This window comes from Balaenoptera ricei, chromosome 13 (assembly GCF_028023285.1).
Source record: "Balaenoptera ricei isolate mBalRic1 chromosome 13, mBalRic1.hap2, whole genome shotgun sequence".
Lineage (NCBI taxonomy): Eukaryota > Metazoa > Chordata > Mammalia > Artiodactyla > Balaenopteridae > Balaenoptera > Balaenoptera ricei.
In genome coordinates, this window is record NC_082651.1 from 95,715,687 (window position 1) to 95,735,680 (window position 19,994).

At 53.0% G+C, this 19,994-nt stretch overlaps 2 protein-coding genes and 1 non-coding gene across 4 annotated transcripts in view; 2 read left to right on the plus strand and 1 right to left on the minus strand.

Annotated features, from left to right (window-relative positions):
• Positions 1-1,211: 1,211 nt before the first annotated feature.
• ODC1 (ornithine decarboxylase 1) lies at positions 1,212-8,484 on the plus strand. Its single transcript, XM_059942215.1, has 12 exons — positions 1,212-1,440; positions 3,813-3,959; positions 4,050-4,182; positions 4,445-4,618; positions 4,803-4,975; positions 5,251-5,385; positions 5,515-5,596; positions 5,800-5,883; positions 6,543-6,705; positions 6,787-6,899; positions 6,986-7,200; positions 8,002-8,484. Exons 3-12 carry the CDS (start codon positions 4,081-4,083, stop codon positions 8,144-8,146), a joined length of 1,386 nt encoding a protein of 461 aa, XP_059798198.1. The 5' UTR covers positions 1,212-1,440; positions 3,813-3,959; positions 4,050-4,080; the 3' UTR covers positions 8,147-8,484.
• Positions 2,787-2,918, plus strand: LOC132347130 (small nucleolar RNA SNORA42/SNORA80 family). Its single transcript, XR_009497089.1, has one exon. It is a non-coding gene; the product is annotated as a small nucleolar RNA SNORA42/SNORA80 family (small nucleolar RNA).
• Positions 8,485-16,084: 7,600 nt separating the features above from the next.
• Positions 16,085-19,994, minus strand: part of HPCAL1 (hippocalcin like 1) — a 110,955-nt gene continuing 107,045 nt past the window's right edge. For both annotated transcript variants that reach the window (XM_059942218.1, XM_059942219.1), the window contains exons 4-5: positions 19,385-19,490; positions 16,085-16,954 (exon numbers count right to left, since the gene is read on the minus strand). In XM_059942218.1, coding sequence (XP_059798201.1) covers positions 16,857-16,954; positions 19,385-19,490 — 204 coding nt within the window. In that variant the 3' untranslated portion in view covers positions 16,085-16,856. The remainder of the gene's footprint in view (positions 16,955-19,384; positions 19,491-19,994) is intronic.

Below are 19,994 nucleotides of genomic sequence, written 5' to 3' on the forward strand. Positions count from 1 at the left end.
AAGGTGGGCTACAGTCTTGAGCTCTTCCAGGGTCCCGTGCACTGACTGTGTGCCTGGGGCTAGTTTCACACCGTTTTACTCCCACCCAAAGCCCTCAGGTCGGTCACACCCTAGGTTGGGACATAATCCCCTGTTGGATTTTGTCTACAAGGGAAGGAACGGTAAAAATGCAAGGGGAAAAAAGTGCCCCAAATCCCTCCCTGGGGCCGGCAGTGGCGGGGTGGCCTGCACCCTGGAGAGGCCAGTTCTCCACCAGAGCCTTGGCTGCACTCTTGGGGACTCCCAATTGATGACACAGTTTTTGCCATATGTATTTCTTGAGTAGACACTGGTGGTGTGTTGGGACTCAACTCTCCCAAAGCGTGCCAATCGCAGCTGCCCTTAAAGAAGTCATTGATGAGTGCCACCCAATACAACTAAGGGCAGTGGATCGCTCGGTGGCTTGCAGACCTGTTACTTCCTACCCCTTCCCCTAATGCCCTTAGACAAGTCTTTGGCTTAGTAAGCATAACGTGTATCCTCGCTTGTCCACTGCTGTCTGCCACCTAGCTGGAAGACACCTGGATATGTTAGACACGGTTTACAGGCGCAGTGACTCGGGAGCTGCCCCCAGCTGTGCCGCTAACTTGCCGGATGACATTTCTCCCTTCTGCGTCTCTGCCCCCTTCTTCGTGGGGGTGGAACTGCGCCAGAATCGCTTCCAGGTCCCTCCCATAGGAATGGAGACGCCGGGCAGAAGGAGCCAGAGTGTGCCAGGTGGGGTCCACGTGGCCCGCTCGCGCCCGCGATTTCCTTTCTCCGCCCGCGGGCACGAGGCATTTAATGCCAGGTGGAAGAACAGTGCTGCTTGGCGCAGGAGCTGAAATTTGGCGGCGGTCAGAGGCAGGTTTCGCAATTCTTCGGCTGCGGCTCTTGGCCCCAGGCGCAGCGCCAGGCGCAGGCGCCTGAGGGTGCGTTATTGGAGCCCAGGGCCCGCGGCGTGTGCGCCTGCGCGGGCCTGCAGCTAGCCCGGGAGGGGCGGGGGGCGCTCGGATACGCTGACGTCTAACCGCCCGCGCCCCCCGGCCCTCCGCCTGGCTCCGGGTTGGCCGCCGCCGCGCCCCGCCCCCTCCCTGGGAGGACGCCCGGACGGAACCGATCGCGGCTGGTTTGAGCTGGTGCGTTTCCATGACGACACGCGCGGCGCTATAAGTAGCGGAGCGGCGGCGAGTCGGGCTTTGTCAGTCCCCTCAGCCTCCGCCGCCGCCGCCGTCCCTCTGCCAGCGCTCCGGCGCCACCTCGGGCCGGCGGTTCTCCGCGGGAGGGAGTGAGGCGGCGGGCGGCCGGGCGGGCGGCTGACGGAGGCGGCGGGGACAGCGGCGGGGCGGCCGGCGGCCCTGCGCGCTCGGCGGCGGCGTCTGGTCTCCATGGGGTCTGCCCGCGACGCCCGTGCGCTCTAAGGTGAGAGGGGCGCGTCCGGGCGGTTGGAAGGCCGGGGGAGCGGGGGTGACGGCCACGTGTCCCTGCGCCCAGGCCCGGCCTGAGGCCGGAGCAGCTCCCGCGCCTTGGAGCTGCGAGGACACGTGGTCGCAGAGCCGGCCGCTGGCCCCTGACTTCGGTGAGCCGCTGCGCCCCCGGCCCTGGCGTCCCCGGTGAAGCCGGCCCCCGGCGCGCACGGCGGCCGCCCTCCCGGCTCAGGGCAGCCTGGGCTGGAACGGCCCGGGGTTCATCTCCTCCGAACCACGTCAGTGAGGGTTTCTGAGCCGGAAGCTGTTGAAAAGGGTCGGTCGTTCCTTCAACTGCTGTTTTTTTTTAAAACCCATGTGGCAGTCCGGTAGCAGGTGCAGGAGAGGTAGGAGGCGAGCCGGCGCAGGTCTCCGGGCGCCCATCGCTCGCACTCACTTCTAGAAGGAAGAGACGTGCCATTCCGCCGTGTTGCCCTGGAATTTCCTTTTTTTTTTTTTTTCATTTTAGCTGTTTTTTGTGCTATGTGTACAGAGCGAATGACCCAATATAGAAACCCAATCGGGTCGCTAGAGCTGAGATGAGATAACCTTGTAATAACAACTGGTAATACTCAGCCGGCCATGGCTTAGAGTTGTTTACGGGTCTTTGAATGACTTGGTGAGTCAAGAAAAACCTATATTATTAAGATCCCAGTTCAGGCTTAGGCATAGGAGCCAGTCCCAAGATCTTCCCAAAAAGACCAACTGTGTTTGAAAATCCGAAATAATGGGGGAAAGTGTGGGGAGTAGAACCTCTTAGAAATGTCTAGAGAGGACGAAGAATGTGTTGACTTCATTCAAACCTAAAATAGGGCGTAATTTAGTTGACTTGTAAATTTTTCAGTTGCTGTTTGAATTAGTACCTGCCTTTTCTAACGTTACCCAGTTGGCAGTAAAGCATTTCATAGCAGAGAGGTGCTATCTTGTGCTAATCCGAGTCATTTTAAGTAACTTAGCTATACAGAAAGAACCCCAAAAGGTGTTCTTGGGTGAAATGTCTCTATATCAAAAGTTATTGAGATGAAGCTTTGAAAGATACAAGAAAGCAAAATACTTAGTAGGGGTGTATTTCAGAGAAACAAAAACGTCCTAAGCTTAAGCCTGAATATTGCCTTAAAAATGTTCAACAAGACTCTAAATAGCCCAGTCTGTCACCGGTGAGTGTATTTAAATGTTATTATATAGACAAAATGGGTTTGCTGGCAGTTAGTCTCTTCCCTTCCCCTATGCGCGATTTAGGCAACGTAGGAGGTTGACAGTGCCAGCAAGTCACATTAGATCAAGTCTTGCAAGTTCTACCGTGCATGGGTTTGGATTTATGGCAGGCCCGTCCCCCTGGGCCTCTCATAGTGTCCCATGCCAGAGCAAACTGGCCCTGAACCATTGCCTGGCCTCTGCCCGTAGGCTGCAGGCACTGAAGCGGGTTGCACAGTGGAAAAGAAGCCCTCCCTGGCAGAAATTAAATAGGTTAAAATCAGTAATCTTAAGATAACTGTCATTGACCAATGTCGCATTTCATGGAGGCCAAGGACAGTGGCTCTGATTGTTAAATGAGCTTTATTTTTGCTTATTCATAAATTATTGTTGGCTTATTTTTGGTATTCATAAAGTTAGTCAAAAATTATTACCAGGTGATGATCATTCATAGCTAAGCAAGTATTAGAGTGCCTGTAAGGACAGTTGAGGTTCCCAGAATTGCTCATCTAGTAGGCAGTGCTGGTTTAAGAATAATGATTTCTGATCAGCTACAGCAACTGTAGCACATTATGTTGATTTGAAGATTGCAGTTTTAAAAAACACATGCCTAGCATGAAAATTAGCTCATAAAATTCTCAGGAAACTTAAGAGCACTCAGTAAACTGAGAGCAGTGATGGCTGTTAGTCACTAAACGTTTTTCTGTGTAAGACTTAGGAGACAGCAAGGTGTGTAGATAGCAACTGTGAAAAACTGCTGTCATGCTATTTTAGCTCCTAAAGAGAAACAGATCCTAAATAAAGTAAGCTAACTGTCATGAAACTTTTTCCCTATCAGTGAACTAAGTGCAGGAAAGCTTCTGAAACCTGCATTCAGCATTTTTTACCGGGGGTATTTGAAATGCTTTTTTTGAGGTGGTCAGTACTATATATGGAAGTTCAGTGTGAAAAAAATCTAGTGTTGAATCTGTGGTGTCCTCATTCCATTGAGGTTTATGGGATCACGTGACCTAAACCTAGGAATAATGGGATTCCCAAACCCAGCGAGTGAGGTGTCTGTGGAGGGTGCTTGAGTAGTCCTGCTGCTTGTGTGTGCTGTCAGTAACTGATCTTCCAATTTAATGTGTTCCGAAGGTGGACAGCAGATTGTGCGTTTGTCAGGACATTTTCACTGCTGCAGCAAGGGCACGCCCATCCTTCAGTGGGACTTGGAATTCCTGGAGAATTGCCTTTGTGAAAAGCTGGCATAATTTCTTTAAATTTCATCTCTTAGTTTCCCTTGTAAGTATTCATGGTTGTTGCAGGTTTATCTTATTAGGAGTTACTAAGTATTGCTAAGACTTCTGAGTAAATTGTCTGTCCTGTTTGCAGTTTGTTGTTTCAGAAAAGGTATCAAGGAACCATGAATAACTTTAGTAATGAAGAGTTTGACTGCCATTTCTTGGATGAAGGCTTTACTGCCAAGGACATTCTGGACCAAAAAATTAATGAAGTTTCTTCTTCTGTAAGTGGATGTTAAGTCCTTGCTGGGAGTGCAGCTTTGAGAATGTTGGGTTGGATGGGAAGCTTCAGTGGGGTCTTGCGGAAATGGAAGTGTCTTATTAGGGAATTTAGAATTTAATTGGCTATGGATCGTCCAATAATAATGATATTCATGCCAGGGATTGACTAAATAGAGTAGGATTCATGAGAATGACGGGCGAGAGCAGGGAAGGCTGCGTGTTGGACGTACTGTTAGGCTGCTGATGTGTTTCCTGTTACCGCAGGACGATAAGGATGCCTTCTATGTTGCGGACCTGGGAGACATCCTGAAGAAACATCTGAGATGGTTTAAAGCTCTTCCTCGGGTCACCCCCTTTTATGCAGTCAAATGCAATGATAGCAGAACCATAGTGAAGACCTTAGCTGCTATAGGGACAGGATTTGACTGTGCCAGCAAGGTGAGCAAAAGCCCCAGAACTCACGTGACTGTAATGGCCTCGGTGTTCCCAGCAGGGCAGATCGAAATTGCGTTGCTGGGGCAGGAGGTGCTAGTGAATTGAGTGGGGATGGTGACAGCGTCCCATGTTTTTCTGTTGCTTCCGTGTATTAGCTACATGTCTTGTAACACCTTTTCTTTTTCAGACTGAAATCCAGTTGGTGCAGAGTCTCGGGGTGCCTCCAGAGAGGATTATCTATGCAAACCCTTGTAAACAAGTGTCTCAGATTAAATATGCTGCCAATAATGGAGTTCAGATGATGACTTTTGATAGTGAAGTTGAGTTGATGAAAGTTGCCAGGGCACATCCAAAGGCCAAGTGAGTTACTCCTCCATTTGAGGGCAGGGTCAGATGTGGCATCTGTATAATAATGGCAGACAAACTCAAATTTCCAGTTGTTAGATTTCCATACTTTAGTAAATTATCTGTGTACTGGGTCAGAGACAAAGTAGAAAAAAGCTTAAACCCTCTTGATTAATAAAACCAAATTAGACTCAAACCACAGGGTATCAGAGCCAAGGAGTCTCTGTCTTAATCATGGCTGTAGGTGATCTTCTGTTATGGGAAACTTGATACACTTTTCTTGCTTCTAGGTTGGTTTTGCGGATTGCCACTGATGATTCCAAAGCAGTCTGTCGCCTCAGTGTCAAATTTGGTGCCACACTCAAAACTAGCAGGCTTCTTTTGGAACGGGCGAAAGAGCTAGATATTGATGTCATTGGTGTCAGGTGAGATCTTGGTGATGGCAGAGGTAGAGATTAAGATTAGACAATGCAAGTTTTATAGGTTTTCTCCCACTATGAATAGTTATTTCCAGAAATAGTAAGAAATAGCATATTCTACTTTTTTTGCCCCAGCTTCCATGTGGGAAGTGGTTGTACTGATCCGGAGACCTTTGTGCAGGCCATCTCTGATGCCCGCTGTGTCTTTGACATGGGAGTGAGTATATGTGAACCCCAAGTGGGAGGAGGGGGGCAAGGATGACAGTAATAACTAGTCCCAATTCCAGAATTGCCCTTTAGTAGACGTCATCTCATATTACAGACATTGAACCCTATCTGCTGCATGCATTTTTCATGACTTGTTATGAATCTGGCTACTTGATTGACTTAATTTGATTGAATTAACTTTCTTGACTCTAGGCTGAGGTTGGTTTCAACATGTATCTGCTTGATATTGGTGGTGGCTTTCCTGGATCTGAGGATGTAAAGCTTAAATTTGAAGAGGTAATTTTATAACAAAACTATAATCTGTAGCTCTTAGCAAGTTCCTTTTTGGAATATTTCAAAACTTACTAGTTTTAACAGATAGTAAAGGGACTCTACAAACATGAAAATAAATGTCTTGGTGTGGTATTTTGAATGACTTCTGTGCTATTTAAAACTGTACTTAAGGGACTTCCCTGGTGGCACAGTGGATAAGACTCCGAGCTCCCAATGCAGGGGGCCCAGGTTCGATCCCTGGTCAAGGAACTAGAAGAAGTTAGGCCATTATATGCTACTCATTTATAAAATAAATCCGTATTCTTTTTTGTTAAAATTATGTGAATAGGCAGAATAGAAAGTTTTGTTCTGTTGGCATGTATTTGCTAGATAAAAACATTTAGGCACTTTGTAAGTGGTAATAAACTTGTATCATTGTTTAATAAAATCATACCCATAACATCTTAAAGAGGGTAGAAAGGGTGTCTGGAGGGGAATCAAAATGAAACCACAGGGATGTACAGGCTGGTTTTCAGGGAGATGTTTATCTTTTGCTGTTGTTTGAGGGTAAACCTCTTTACTGATGACTGCTCTCAGTGTTTTTGATGTGTCATGTCACAAAGTGCTGGTCTGTGTGAGTTCCCCTTGATGACCAACTGCTCTTTTCTATCTCACTCTGGTAGATCACCAGTGTAATCAACCCGGCATTGGACAAGTATTTTCCATCAGACTCTGGAGTTAGAATCATAGCTGAGCCAGGCAGATACTATGTTGCGTCAGCTTTCACGCTAGCAGTTAATATCATTGCCAAAAAACGCGTATTAAAGGAACAGACAGGCTCTGATGGTACGTACAAAGGATGAATCATCGCGTGTATAACAAAGTTGGTACATAAAGTGGTAATTGAGACTAATTCTGCTTTTCTAGATGAAGATGAGTCAAGTGAACAGACATTTATGTATTACGTGAATGATGGAGTATATGGCTCCTTCAACTGCATCCTCTACGATCATGCACACGTGAAGCCTCTTCTGCAGAAGGTACCTTCTGAACATGCTGTATACAGCAGTTAAGATGATTGGTCAGAACAAGTGTAATCAGGTGTGTTTTTCTCTCTCAAATGTAGAGACCCAAACCAGATGAGAAGTATTATTCATCCAGCATCTGGGGACCGACCTGTGATGGCCTGGATCGCATTGTTGAGCGCTGTAACTTGCCCGAGATGCATGTGGGCGATTGGATGCTCTTTGAAAACATGGGTGCTTACACTGTCGCTGCTGCTTCCACTTTCAATGGATTCCAGAGACCGACCATCTACTATGTGATGTCAGGGCCAACATGGTTAGTGACAGCAGTGTGTGTGTTTATGTTTCCGATAAGAAAATAAAACCTTCCTGGATTTATTATGCTTGCTCTTGTCGAATAAGAAATTGCTTTACCTAGGATTAAATAGTAACAATTTTTTTTAATTGTTTTTCTCTCCGTATTAATGTATGCTTTAGAAATTTTGGAAAATACAATGGAAGGAAAATCCCTTCAATAATAGTGATCTGTATTTTCAGATTTTTAAGGCATAATCATTTTAGAAAAGATCAGGATATTTCTATGCAACTAGAATTTTTTTTTTTAAATTTTATTTATTTAATTATTTATGGCTGTGTTGGGTCTTCGTCTCTGTGCGAGGGCTTTCTCTAGTTGCGGCAAGTGGGGGCCACTCTTCATCGTGGTGCGCGGGCCTCTCACTGTCGCGGCCTCTCCTGTTACGGAGCACAGGATCCAGACGTGCAGGCTCAGCAATTGTGGCTCACGGGCCTAGTTGCTCCGCGGCATGTGGGATCTTCCCAGACCAGGGCTCGAACCCGTGTCCCCTGCATTGGCAGGCAGATTCTCAACCACTGCGCCACCAGGGAAGCCCCAACTAGAATATTTTAATTAGTGTCTGTGACTTGTGCTTTCCTTGTTACCATAAAGATGGTTCTGAAGAAATGCTTGCTGTAGAGCTACGTTGAATTGCTTCCTGATGACATAGTAACCAAGGACATAAATAGGCTCATGAATAAGTTATTCTCAGTTTCTCGGTGTGAAATTGCTCAGTGAGGGGTGACTCAGGGTTTCTGAACATGCCACTTCTGTCTCTTTCAGGCAACTGATGCAGCAAATCCAGAACCACGACTTCCCACCCGGAGTAGAGGAGCAGGATGTTGGCACTCTGCCTGTGTCCTGTGCTTGGGAGAGTGGAATGAAACGGCACCCAGCAGCCTGTGCTTCAGCTCGTATTAATGTGTAGATACCATTCTTGTAGCTGTTAACTGCGAGTTTAGCTTGATTTAAGGGTTTGGGGGGGACCACTTAACTTAATTACTGCTAGTTTTGGATGTCTATGTGAATAGGGTTGGCACAGATGCAGCAATGTGGAAGACTAGGCGATGGGGTCACACTTATCTGTGTTCCTATGGAAACTATTTGAATATTTGTTTTATATGGATTTTTATTCACTTTTCAAACATGCTACTAAAGCGTGCCCCTCAACTGCTGAGCAAGCATTTGTAGCTTGTGCATTGGCAGAATGGGCCAGAAGCTTAGTGTTGTGACCTGTTTTAAAGTAAATAAAGTATCTTGAAATAATTAGGCATTGGGAAATTTTTACAGTGTGTCCATTCCAAATGGCTCACCTTGAGTGTGTTTTACAGGTGGGGAATTGATGTTTTTTCCCATAGGCTGAGAAAATTGCCCCAGAGGACTAAGGAGTTGACAGGTTTTTAATATTTTGAAGATCCATGGAATGGCTTTTTCCTGTTTGACGTTTTTATTTCAAGTCCACGAGTCCTGTAGGAAGTTTGCTGTGGATTCTCAGAAAGAATAGTGAGTGGGTCTAGCCCCATGTGCGGTGGAAGGAAAAGGAGGGGCGAGACAGTGGGCAGTCTCTGCCGTTAACGGCTCAGTCCACCCTGGATGCGACTGTGAGCTTGGAGCGCCCAGAGCCCCTTGTTAACTAGCCGGCTTGTGGTGAGCAGGGCTGGTGCCCAGGCCCTCTGAACCCTGCCTCCAGAGGCTAGACACAGGCCCTCCCCATCTTGCCTTCACTAGTTGCATAGTTACAACTAGTTAGGAATGTAGCACAGCTTTTGGCAGTTGTTACACGTGTCGTAGATCTTTACCTTTCCGACTTTGGCCTTTTATATTCTCTTACTCAACTTGTACCCCCATTCCTCAGAAAAGGTTGGCAGGCTCTCATACTAAATTTCCAAAATGGGAATTTTGAATTCCTGCTGTAGCACAGGGAGGAGGGAGGAAAGGAAGGCCATGTAAAAGCCAGGTGTCACCTTAGTAACTGCCACTTGTCTGCACCAGACACTGCAGACGGCATTGAGTGTCTCACCAGCTTCTTTAGAGGGACACGGGGAGACAGCATGTGGTACAGATGGGAATGCTGCAGCTTCTTGCATCTCAGGGACTAAATTAAGTGCTTCTGCTGATGCTGTTAGTACGTTTACCAAGGGGTTGAGGGGAGTGACTTGTGTTTCTAAAAAGCCACCTTCCCCCAAGACCTGAGTTCCACCTGGACACAGCACACTGCTGTGATCGCTGACGTCACATCTTAGCTGCTTAGCCAGACCAGGGCTTGGCTCGTCACCAGCCCTGGTGTCCCTTCCTGGACCTGAGGACATTGCTTTATTGCCAGACTCCTGAATAAGACTTCTCAGGAGCCACAGAGACAATAGGTCTGACTGGAGTCTGGGCAGAATAGAGGAAAGAACACTTAAATGGACTGTCTGTCCCACTTCCTGTGAGCACATCCTTTTCTGGGTCCTCAGTCTGCCCACTGCTAATGTTCAAAATAAAGGAATTGGTGTTCTGTATGGATTAAGTGCCAAGAAATGCAAGCTAGATGCCATGCCTAGGATTTTGGGAAATCAGATCTACCTTCAGAAGTAAGGAATAACAAGATGCCCTAGTGACAGCACTGAGCTTGGATTGAAAAGAGGAGAGGTTTTCCACTCAAAAAGTATGCAGTACTGAGGGCTTGGGAACTGCTCTTCTCTCAGCCTGTTTAGGTAAAAGTGCAGTCCAACCAACTGGCCAGTGCTGGTGGGGGCAGAAGTAGCCCCAGGTAGTCCCATGGTGCCCACACAACAGCCTCTGAACCTGGCTCTTGACAGCTTGGTGAAGCCACTTGTGAGCCCTGCAGCCTGTATGGTGACACGGCCCGGGCTGGGCCAAATGACTTGCGGCGAGTTTGGCAAAAGGATGGAGATCTCAGACGGCTGGGCGTGTGTCGGTCATCACTGTCCTCCAGGACCCTCTTAAGTTCTAGTTTGCAGTGTTCACTTACCTATGTCCATTATAGATGGTACTGTCTGGTCATTCATAGAAATGACATTTCTAGACCTTGATTTGAAGTGAATATAGCTCTGGCCTCCACCAAGGCAGTGGGTGACTCTTCCTCCTGAGGGTGTTGGAGTCTCCACGCAGGCCGCCGTGGGAGGGGCTACTGGTCCAAGGTAAAGGAAGTGGTTTCCAAGCCTGGCAGGCCCTGCATTTGAATCACTTGGGGAGCGTCTCAAAATGCAGATTGCCGGGCCCACCCCAGGACTGGGGACAGGGAGTGTGGGGCAACGGGTAACCACCTGGGCAAAGTAAAATGTCACTGATGCTCCTTACACCACAGTCAATCCCAGATGAAAGTTTTCATTGTGACAGATTAGGCCACAAATCTATAAGAAGAAAACATTTGAAGTCAGAAATGCAAGGGGCAAATGGGAAAACTAACACACATGGAAGGGGCCAATTTTCTTTGTGTTAAAAGAGCTCCAATAAATCCGTAAAAAAGAAACAATTCAATAGAAAGTGGGCAAGCCATGAACTTAGGTTCACAGAAAAGAAAAAACTTTGAACTTGAACAAACTTTAAAACTTAAGTGCATATTAAAACCATGAGAATCTATCACCTGTCAGTTTGGCGAAGGTAGAAGGGTGCCCTGGCTTGCTGGGTAAGCAGGCTGGCTCGCCCAAGGCAGATGGGAAAGTCAGAGTAAGAATAATCTCTCTGGAGGGAATTTGGCAATATCAAAAATAATCCACATTTTCTTTGCCCCAACAAGTCTACTTGTAAGAATTTTCTGACAAGTCAGCTTACAAGGCTTTTCATTGTCACAGTGTCTGTACAGCACAGATTAGAAACAACCGTATGCTCGTCAAGAGGGTACTTGCTGAGATCACTGAACACACGGCTGCTTCAAGACGCAGAGCCCTGCAGGAGCTGGTGGGGGACGATCTCCACGCTGGAGAAAGAGCGGGGTGAGGAGCACCGTGCAGTGAGCTATTCCCTGTGCAAAAAGCAAGCCAAACTTGGTGTGCATGCGCGTACCTGCACACGCACGGAAACTTCTGAAAGAACTGACAAGAAACGTAGCAGGAGGATGGAGGCCTGAGGAGGGGAGTGGAGACCGACTTCGTACGCACTTTTACACGTGTCTATTGCTGATCTTAAAGGAATCAAATGAAATATGCCTCCTGGGTGAGGAAAGAGAGTCCCAGAGAAAAAGTCCTCAGTCGTGTAACTCCCACGCGCACGAGCAGCTGAACCAGGGCCAGCGGGCTGGGCCGGGGCCAGGGCCTCTCTGCAGCTCTGCGGGGCTGGCGGGGCTGGCGCGCGCCCACCCAGCTCCCGAGGCTGCCGGAAGCGGCCGCGTCATCGGGGCAGAGTACTCACCCCCAACCTCTGCCCCTCAGCCCCGTCACCGCCCGGGCGGGGCCGTCTGCCCTGTCAGGGCGCAGTCACCCGGGGACAGGGTCAGAGCCTGAACCTGCACCTGGACCCGTCCGCACCCAGGGCCAGGCCACTGTCCACGCCTTCCGCAGCCGTCTCTAGCCTCCTGGCTGAGCAGCCTTCGTGCTGCCTCGCAGGTGGCCCGCTGGCCCACGCAGGCCTCGCTCAGCCTGTCTTCTGTAGCCCTGTGCTCCCCACGGCCCACGGTGACCCCTACGATGGTCACCTTGCATCTCTGTGCAGACTCCATCCTTGTTAGGTTTTCCCAGGTTACTCTACCTGCCGGCTGGTCAGGCTGTATTTTATGTGACAACCCTATCAACCAGGCTTCCGAGTCCCGGGTACCAGGAGCCCGGCCTCAGCTTCTGTGTGCTGTGTGGCCCACGGAAAATCAGGTGCTCCGCCGGGCCTCAGGCTCCTCATCTGTCAAATGGGACAGAGACAGAAAGCTCCTATATGAAGCTGGCCCGAGAGGCTCCGAACCCAGGCTGGGGGATCCGCGCTCCCAGGCCCGGACGGCCCTCCCGGCTACGCCCACCAGGGGGCAGCAGCACCTCGCGCTTGAGACTCCTCGGCCCGTCTGACGCTGCGACCAAGTGGGCAGGTCCTTCAGTCCCTCAGCAAACGATGGCGAAGGCCTGACTGTGACAGGAGGGCTGTGGGGACTGAAGCGTGGCCTGGCTCAGGGGGAGATCCAAGGGCAGCCACACCTGGGCAGCTAGGCTTTGAGGCTCCAGACAGCTCGTCCGGGACCAGGCTGCTCCCCCGGAGAATCTTCCCGAGCCCCACAGACGAAGACTCCCCCAGCCCAGCCCTCACCCCCTGCCTCACACGCAGGGAACAGCTGGGGGTCCCCACGGCCTGCGTTCTGTGCCCCCATCTGTGGGTGATGCCCCCAGCCTGGGCTCCTGAAGTACCCACACCACACTTGGTGACCTGGCCGGCCACCCCTCAGGCGCCCCCTGGGCACACCGCTCGTGCCCGTGCCCCGCCCGGGCCGTGTGGCCAGGCTCACCCTCTTCCCCCCCCCCCCCACCCCGCTGAAGCGTGTGGGTGGCGTGGGAAGCAGGGGGCACTGCCCTCACACCCCACCCACTGACCAGCCCTTGAGACCTAAGTCCAGGTCCTGCTTATCCCCACACATCGGTGCCCGGGCACCTAAGGCTGCTGGTGTTGCCCCTCCCCATCTTCGCCTGGCCCGGGGCCATACTCTTCCCACAGCAGGGGCCGCCCCACCCTGGACGCCTGGTCCCAGCCCTGGCTCTGGCGCCCCCTTCTGGAGGAGCCAGGAACCATCTGCAGCCCTCGCTCCGAGCTGGAGGGGCAGAGAGAGGGGCAGATCCTGGCCCACGGGCATCCTTGACCTCCCCCAAGGCTCTGCAGCCTGTCGCTCTGCCAGCTGACCTGCGAGCTCAAGGTCAGCACCCTTGGCTCTCTGGGCCCCTGCTTTATGTGCCCAGGGTCACGTGGCTTGTCAGTGGCCAGGCTGAGACTTGTACCTCTGCCTCTGTGTCTGAGGCCCACTGGGTGCGGTTCCAGCCTGTGGGGTGGACCCCACGCTGACTCTTCGTTTGTTCACTCACTCATTCTGAGCCTCTAATTTTTTTTTTCCCCCTTGTTTTTGGCCCTGCCACACGGCTTGCGGGATTCTCAGTTCCCCGACCAGGGATCGAACCCGGGCCGCCGCAGTGGAAGCCTGGAATCCTAACCACTAGGCCCCCAGGGAACTCCCTAATTCTAAGCCTGGCCTGTACCGGCTCTGGGGAGGGGAAAGGGGAAGGCGACCAGAAGGAAGTGAATTATGAGGTCAATACAAAGAAAGCAGCGCTGTGGGTGAGGGGAGCATGGGGGCTGTAGGGAGTATCGGGGGAGGGGTGGGGACGGCTTTCTGGAGGAAGGGACGTTTGCATGGCGTCTTGGGAAAGGCAGGTGTGTGGGCGCGCATGAAGTTCACGGAGGCCGTTTCAGCCCGAGCTGGGGACAGGAGTAGGGTGGGTGCCCTACTGTGAAAGCCGACTGGGCCAGCTGAGAGCCAGGGCCAGGGGGCTCGGGTCCCGCTCCCACCCACCTGGAAGGAGCTGCAGGGCTGCCACCCAACGCAGCCTCGCACACGTCCCCAGAAGCCACTCACCTGCCGATACGGGCCCAGGCCAGACGCGCCGGGAGTCTGGTGCCAAGTCTCTGCACGGGTCGGGCCTGGGTGTGTGTCTATGACGCTGCCTTGTAGGGCAGACACACCCCCCAAACTAGATGCCTGAGTCCCACCAAGCCCTGCCTGCAGAGACCACACCACCTGCCCCTCCACACACACACACACACACACACACACACACACACACACACGGTGAAAGGGGCACTGTCTGGGGGGTAAGACAATCGGACTAGTTCTGATTCTGCCACTGAGTTCCTGGGACCTGAGGGGCATGGCCGGTTGGGACCTGAGGGGCATGGCCGGTTGCTAGCGGAGTCCCCGGAGTGAGTGACGGGCCTGTGGGTCGTCCCTGCCCTTCCCTGGGCCGGTTTCCTCATCGCCTAAGGCACCACCCTGACCCCCAGATCCACATCTTCCACATTCGGGTGGAAGTGCTTGGGATGGTTATTTTAGGTCAACTTGCCTGGGTCGTGGGTGTCCTGACAGTTGGTTAAACATTATTCTGGGTGTGTCTGTGAGGGCGTTTCTGGGGGAGATGAACATCTATCTGACTTAGCGGACTGAGTAAAGCAGAATGCCCCCCCTCCCGCCCCCGGCAATGTGAGCTGCCTCATCCAGAGGGCTGACTAGACAGAAGGCTGAAGTGAGCAGGGAGATTTCATCCTCTGCCTGCCTGTCTTGGGCTGGGATGTCGGTCTCCTGCCTTCAGATCCAGACTGCAACTAATGCCATCGGCTCTCCTGGGTCTCCAGCTGGTAGATCTTGGGTTCGTTCAGCCCCCATAATCTTATGAGCCAATTCCTTGCAATGAATCTTTCTCTCTTTCTCCCCCCGCCCCACTCCAGTATACATGTGTGCATACAGAGGGAGACACCCCCTTTGCTCTGTTTCTGGGGCGAACCCTGTTACAGTGGTCATTCCCATCTGTGCCTCATTCCTGGGCAGTGTCCCCTGTTAGTAGCACTGCAGCGCTCCCCGCCTCCCCTCAACAGGCAACAAGCACTACTGATTTAGCCTTGGCCAGTTCTCCTTACATTTTATAAAATACAAGCCCCTCTCTGGGAGGGGAGATTCCTCCAGGCCGGGCGGAGTTGGCAAGGCACCATCCTGCTTCTCTGTAGCAAGCTGGGTCCACCCCCGGGTCACCTGGCCTCCCCCTCCCACCCCCCCTCCCCCTGGCGCCGCCCACGACGGTCCAGCCTCGGGCAGTGCCACTGGCTGGAAAGTCACTTGCAGAAGGGCTCACTGTTTCTATTCAGAGGCATGGAGTGGTGAAAGGTATTAAGATTTCTAAAATCCTGACCGCCTGCTGTGGGTCAGGCTCTGAGCTACGCGCTCGGCCCACTTACCTTGATCCCGTCTCCCCGCTGCACGGCTTCCACAGGTGAGACTCAGCGAGGTCGCGTGGCCCATGGGTGGATGTGCCAGACACTGGAACCAGAACCCCAATCCTGTTCACCCTTCCCGGCGCCATGCCCTCTGGGGGTAGGGGGCCCTCATCAGCTGGGTGCATCCTGACTGGCCAGTCACGGTCACCTCACACTCCTGGCCAAGGCACTGAGAAGTGGTGGGCAGGGAGGACAGGAGAATTTTGGAAAGTTCTCCTCCCCTTTAAGGAAGAACAGAAGACAGGCTGCTTCTCGCCCTGCCTGTGGAAGGCTCCCGTGTCAGCTGCACTGCCCTGCACGGTGACAGCCCTGCGGGGACCCCAAGGATTCAAGTGCGAGGACAGAAGCTGCCTGTGAGGCCGGGGGCAGGGAGGTGGGGAGGCGGAAGGAACCTGGACATCCTTAGCGACGCCCCCCAGCTGCTGCATTAGTCTCGGCACATGGTGTAAACATCCTTATGGTTGAAGGCCCCTCTGCTGGGTTTTCTGCTTCTGAGACCAGAAGCATCCTGATGGCCACAGGTTGAGAAACCAGGCCCGCCCTCATGGCCCCGTGCTGATACCCCTGATCCCCGCTCTGTCCTCGCTGGGGGTGTGCGGTCCTGCTGCCTTGCTGATTAAACCATGGGGTTGGCGGGAGAGCCGGGGGTGGGGGGGTGGATGCAGGCAGAAGCCTGACAGTCAAACCTGCCAAGAACTGTCATCTTTCATTTCCACAAATATTTCTTGGCATTAGGCAGATATTGAAGAACAGGCTGCACAAGATTTATAGACACAGTAACGGCTGCATGGATACAGAAGGGGCCCAGTTTACAAACAGCAGCAGGACCTGCCGAATCCACCTGTTCCGGAGAGCGCGGAGGCCACGGCAGCAGAACGGGGGTCTCCCGATCCCACACATAACTCAGACAATGCCATTTATTTGATCATTTTAATACAGGAACCGCCAGACCAATCAACAGGGAGGACAAACCTTACAGAGATGCAGCGTTCACTACGCGGACGGGAGGGTCTCCACGGCCCTGGGCACGCATGCATGTCCTTTTGAAAAGGGCAGGTTGAGGGCATAAATACCACAAGATAACCAGGCTCGGAGAGATCACAGGCCATGAGGGAACCACGCTTCAAAGGCAATCGAGGCATTAAATATGGGACCTACACATTACATTTCACTTCACCATACGTATAACTTATATATTAAAAGGAGACCACAGTATATATACGTGCAAGCGGCTTTGGTCAGAGAAAACGAACGAGCTGGGTGGAGCCATGCACGGGGAGGGCTTGCCCGTCTACTCTCCCTCTGTTCTTGTCCCCGTCTTTCCCACAGAGTCACCTGCGATCACAAAATCAATCAGCTGGCCTTGGCGCGATCTTAGAAAGTCCCACCGGGATCCTCAGGGTGTCCTCTGGGCTCCCTGCGGGCGGGGAGGTGCCCCAGAAGCGAGGACACCGTGAGCCCTGGGAGTAACCACATGTCGGGGAGTTCGCCCTGGAGGGACTCGGGAGGGGGCAGGAGGAGGCCAGGTGAGGAGGGAGGCGTGGCCACCAAGCCGGCAGGTGGGCAGGTGCGTGTAGCCTGGCCGCCCCGGGAGAGCAGGAATGACTGAAGAGGCATCCACTTTTGCAAGCAAAGCTTAAACGGCAAGACAAGCCTGTGTTTCTCTGCACTGTCCAGACGCCGACCCCTTAGAACTGACTGGCGCTGCTGGGGTCGCACTGTAACAGCCGGACGATGGATGGGTCGCTCTTGGCACCTTTAATGAATTCTTCCAGGGACAATTTGCCTGTGGGATGGAGGACGGGAGAAATGGGAATTAGCCAGTGCTCGCTGTTCATCACCCTTAGGAGAGCACGGGGACGGCTCCTGCGTCAGGGACGCCTCCTCTGGCCCAAGCCTTGAGCCCTCCTGAAGCTAGATGCGTCCAGGCTCCACACACTTCCAGGGCATTTCTGGAAAAACCTTTTTTTGCTTTCAGTGCTCATTGCAAAGCACCGGGCATCGCAAGGGACGTACCCAGTATGGCAGCAGGCCGTGCCTGGTGGGGCAATTCAAACCCTTTTAGAAATAGCCCCACGCCTTATTTAAGAAAGATGCGCCTTGTCCAGAAAGAACATGTCATCTGCCTCTAAACCATAAGTAACCCAGGGTCGAGAGGGCCAGGCCTGGGTGGGGACCTACTTCTTGCCTCTGCGTTCGAGGCTCTGCAGCTGTAAAATGAAATAGAGCCATTTACCCCGGAGGACAGCAGTAAAGGGAATGCAGGAGCTTGAGGCCATGCTCAGCACACAAAGGGCTCACAGCTCTGCCGCCATGGGCAAGCTACCAACTTCTCCACGTCCCAGGGTCTTCATCTGTGTGGTGGGATCGCGGGAACGCCCATCTCGAAGGGCCACCAGGAGGGTTAATTGGGAGCATGTGTGTGAGGGGTTCAGCCCACGCCTGGCCTGCAGGGTGCACTCAGCTAGTGAGCTGCGGCCAGGAAGCCAGGCAGGGGCCTCCTGCTTGCCCACTGCCGAGACAGACACCTCCGCCTGCGGGTCCCCAGCAGCGGGGGCAGACAGGCTGGCCCCGAGGGAGACTAAACAACCCCAGGCTAAGGGATGGATTGGGAAGGGAGGGGGCAGCCGTCCCCTCGGCAGAAGAGAAGATTCTCTGGGCCCCTCTGATGATGGAGAGGGGTTACTGGGCTTTGTTACTATTCATATGGTCGGCGGGCACTTTGCTCCGACCGCTCAGGGCGAGGAGCTTTGAAAGCACCAGCCTCTCCTCCGGGCAGAAAGCGGGGCTGGCAAGGGGCTGGGGGTCCCTGAGCACAGTCTGTCCTGCAGCCGTCAGGGTGTTCCTGGTGCTCGGCCAGGCTCAGGTCACAGGAGAAGGTGCTTCAGTGCTACCTGTGCTTTCCTAGGAGGGCAGGGAAGGTGTGGGGCAGTCCCCAGAGAAGGACGAGGGCCTAGCTCTGGACCACCCCTGCTTCACTCTTCTCTCCTCCAACATCGCCTCTTCCACCCCTCCCCGAGCTCCAGGGACGCATGGATCCCGGGGTTCACAGGAGAAGCTCTGTCCCGGTGGGCACAGGCCCAAGTTCACAAACACCCTGGGAAGGTGCCCAGAGCAGGCCCTGAGGGGTCGGGGCAGAGGTGGGTGGAGGGAGAGCCGGGCGCTGTGCTAAGAGCTCTACTGGCTCCATCTCACTGAATCCTCAAAACCACAAGAGACTGAATTATTATCCCCATTTCACAGAGGAGTAAACCGAGGCTCAGAAAAGCCAAGATTGGTTGGAGCAGGTCTGTTGAACCCAAAGCCTGTGCTGCTACCCTAGAAGGCAGAAGACATGTTTTAAATTGGCCCAAAGGCAACGCCAGGCACGAGGCCATCTTGTTTTACATTTGATGGATCGTGTTTGGAAAACTTTCCTTGCGGATGATGTGCCTGCAGCCACATTGCCCCCCTCCCCCTGCTGGCTCAGTCCTTGGCGTCATCTGCAAACCGCACTTTAGGGTTTAGGAGCACTTTTCTGTGCATTAGCTTATTTTTAATCTCCAGCACAGCCCGGGGGTATTTTCTCTTTTTCTTTTCTAAATGCTGCATTTCTTTATCCTTCAAAAGCAAATCAGACCTGACTCTGGGACTGCACTTAACACTGGCAAGAGGTGCAGATCCATCCAGTTTCATAGCTACCTTCCCCGGCAGGGACCCTGCAGAAGCTCACGGCCAATGCAGAGAAGGAAACACAGGGCACGTCCTCACTGTATGGTCGCCACCGCGCCCCCCTGGACACGCCACTTCTGCTGCGGTGTGGGCCCAGAGATCCTGGCAGAGGTGCTGCAGGCCAGCACATCCCGACAGAGTCCCTGGGGCCACTGAGGCTTGGGGGAGGGATGATGGGGGGCAAAGGGACCCCCACCACCTGGGAGGCTTGATCCCAACCCCTCCAGGGCCCGGGTGCCAAGGGCACACCTGCCTCTTCTCCCCGGGACACGCTCACGGGCCTACAGTCTCCCCGTTCTAGAAGCAAGGAGACTATGGCTCATGGGGCAGGATGCTGGCCCAGTGCCCCGACTCCGAACTCCGGCTCTCCCCTCAGCGCAGCTGCACTGGCCGGGCAGGGCCAGGTGTGGGCCAGGTGAGGCCTGAGAAGCTGCAGAGAAGGAGGAAAGGGTCCCAGACACATCTCTGCTCCCAGCAGTGGGGCACAGACACACAGGGATCCTACCATCATTGTTGGTGTCCATCTGCCTGAAGATCTTGTCCGTCCGTTTCTCCGGCGTGGACTCATCCTCGGGCATCTTCATCACGGAGGACACCATTTTGTATATAGCCTGCAAAGGGGGACACAGACACATGTGCTCAGAGGTTCCAGGGTGTCCCTGGGCGGATGGGGCACGGGCATGAGCTTCTGCCCAGCCCACAGCAGGACAAGAGGTCAGGATGCTCACCAGCTTCAGGGCCCTTCCCCAGCTGGAATGTTCCCTGCTACTCCCAATAGTGTGGCTGCACGTCACAGACAGCACGTGAGCAGAAGGAAGCCAGACTCATTGACGTGAAGTTCAAGAACAGGCAAAACGACCCACTTTGACAGCTATAAGCCTGTGGGTGTCTGCGGGGCGGGGAGGTGGGACAGTTCCCAGGCCTTCTGTGGGGCTGGGAATGCTCCCTAACTCACAGAGGGTGGTGGTGACACAGGCGCATACGTGCACTGCCCATCACTCAGCACACGTAGCCGCAAACGTTCGACTATGGGATTGCTGTACCTGAGTTAAAAGCAAAAAAGACAGCCCACAGGGAAAGCCACATAACTAGCCCCAGAAAGGCCAGCGCCAGGG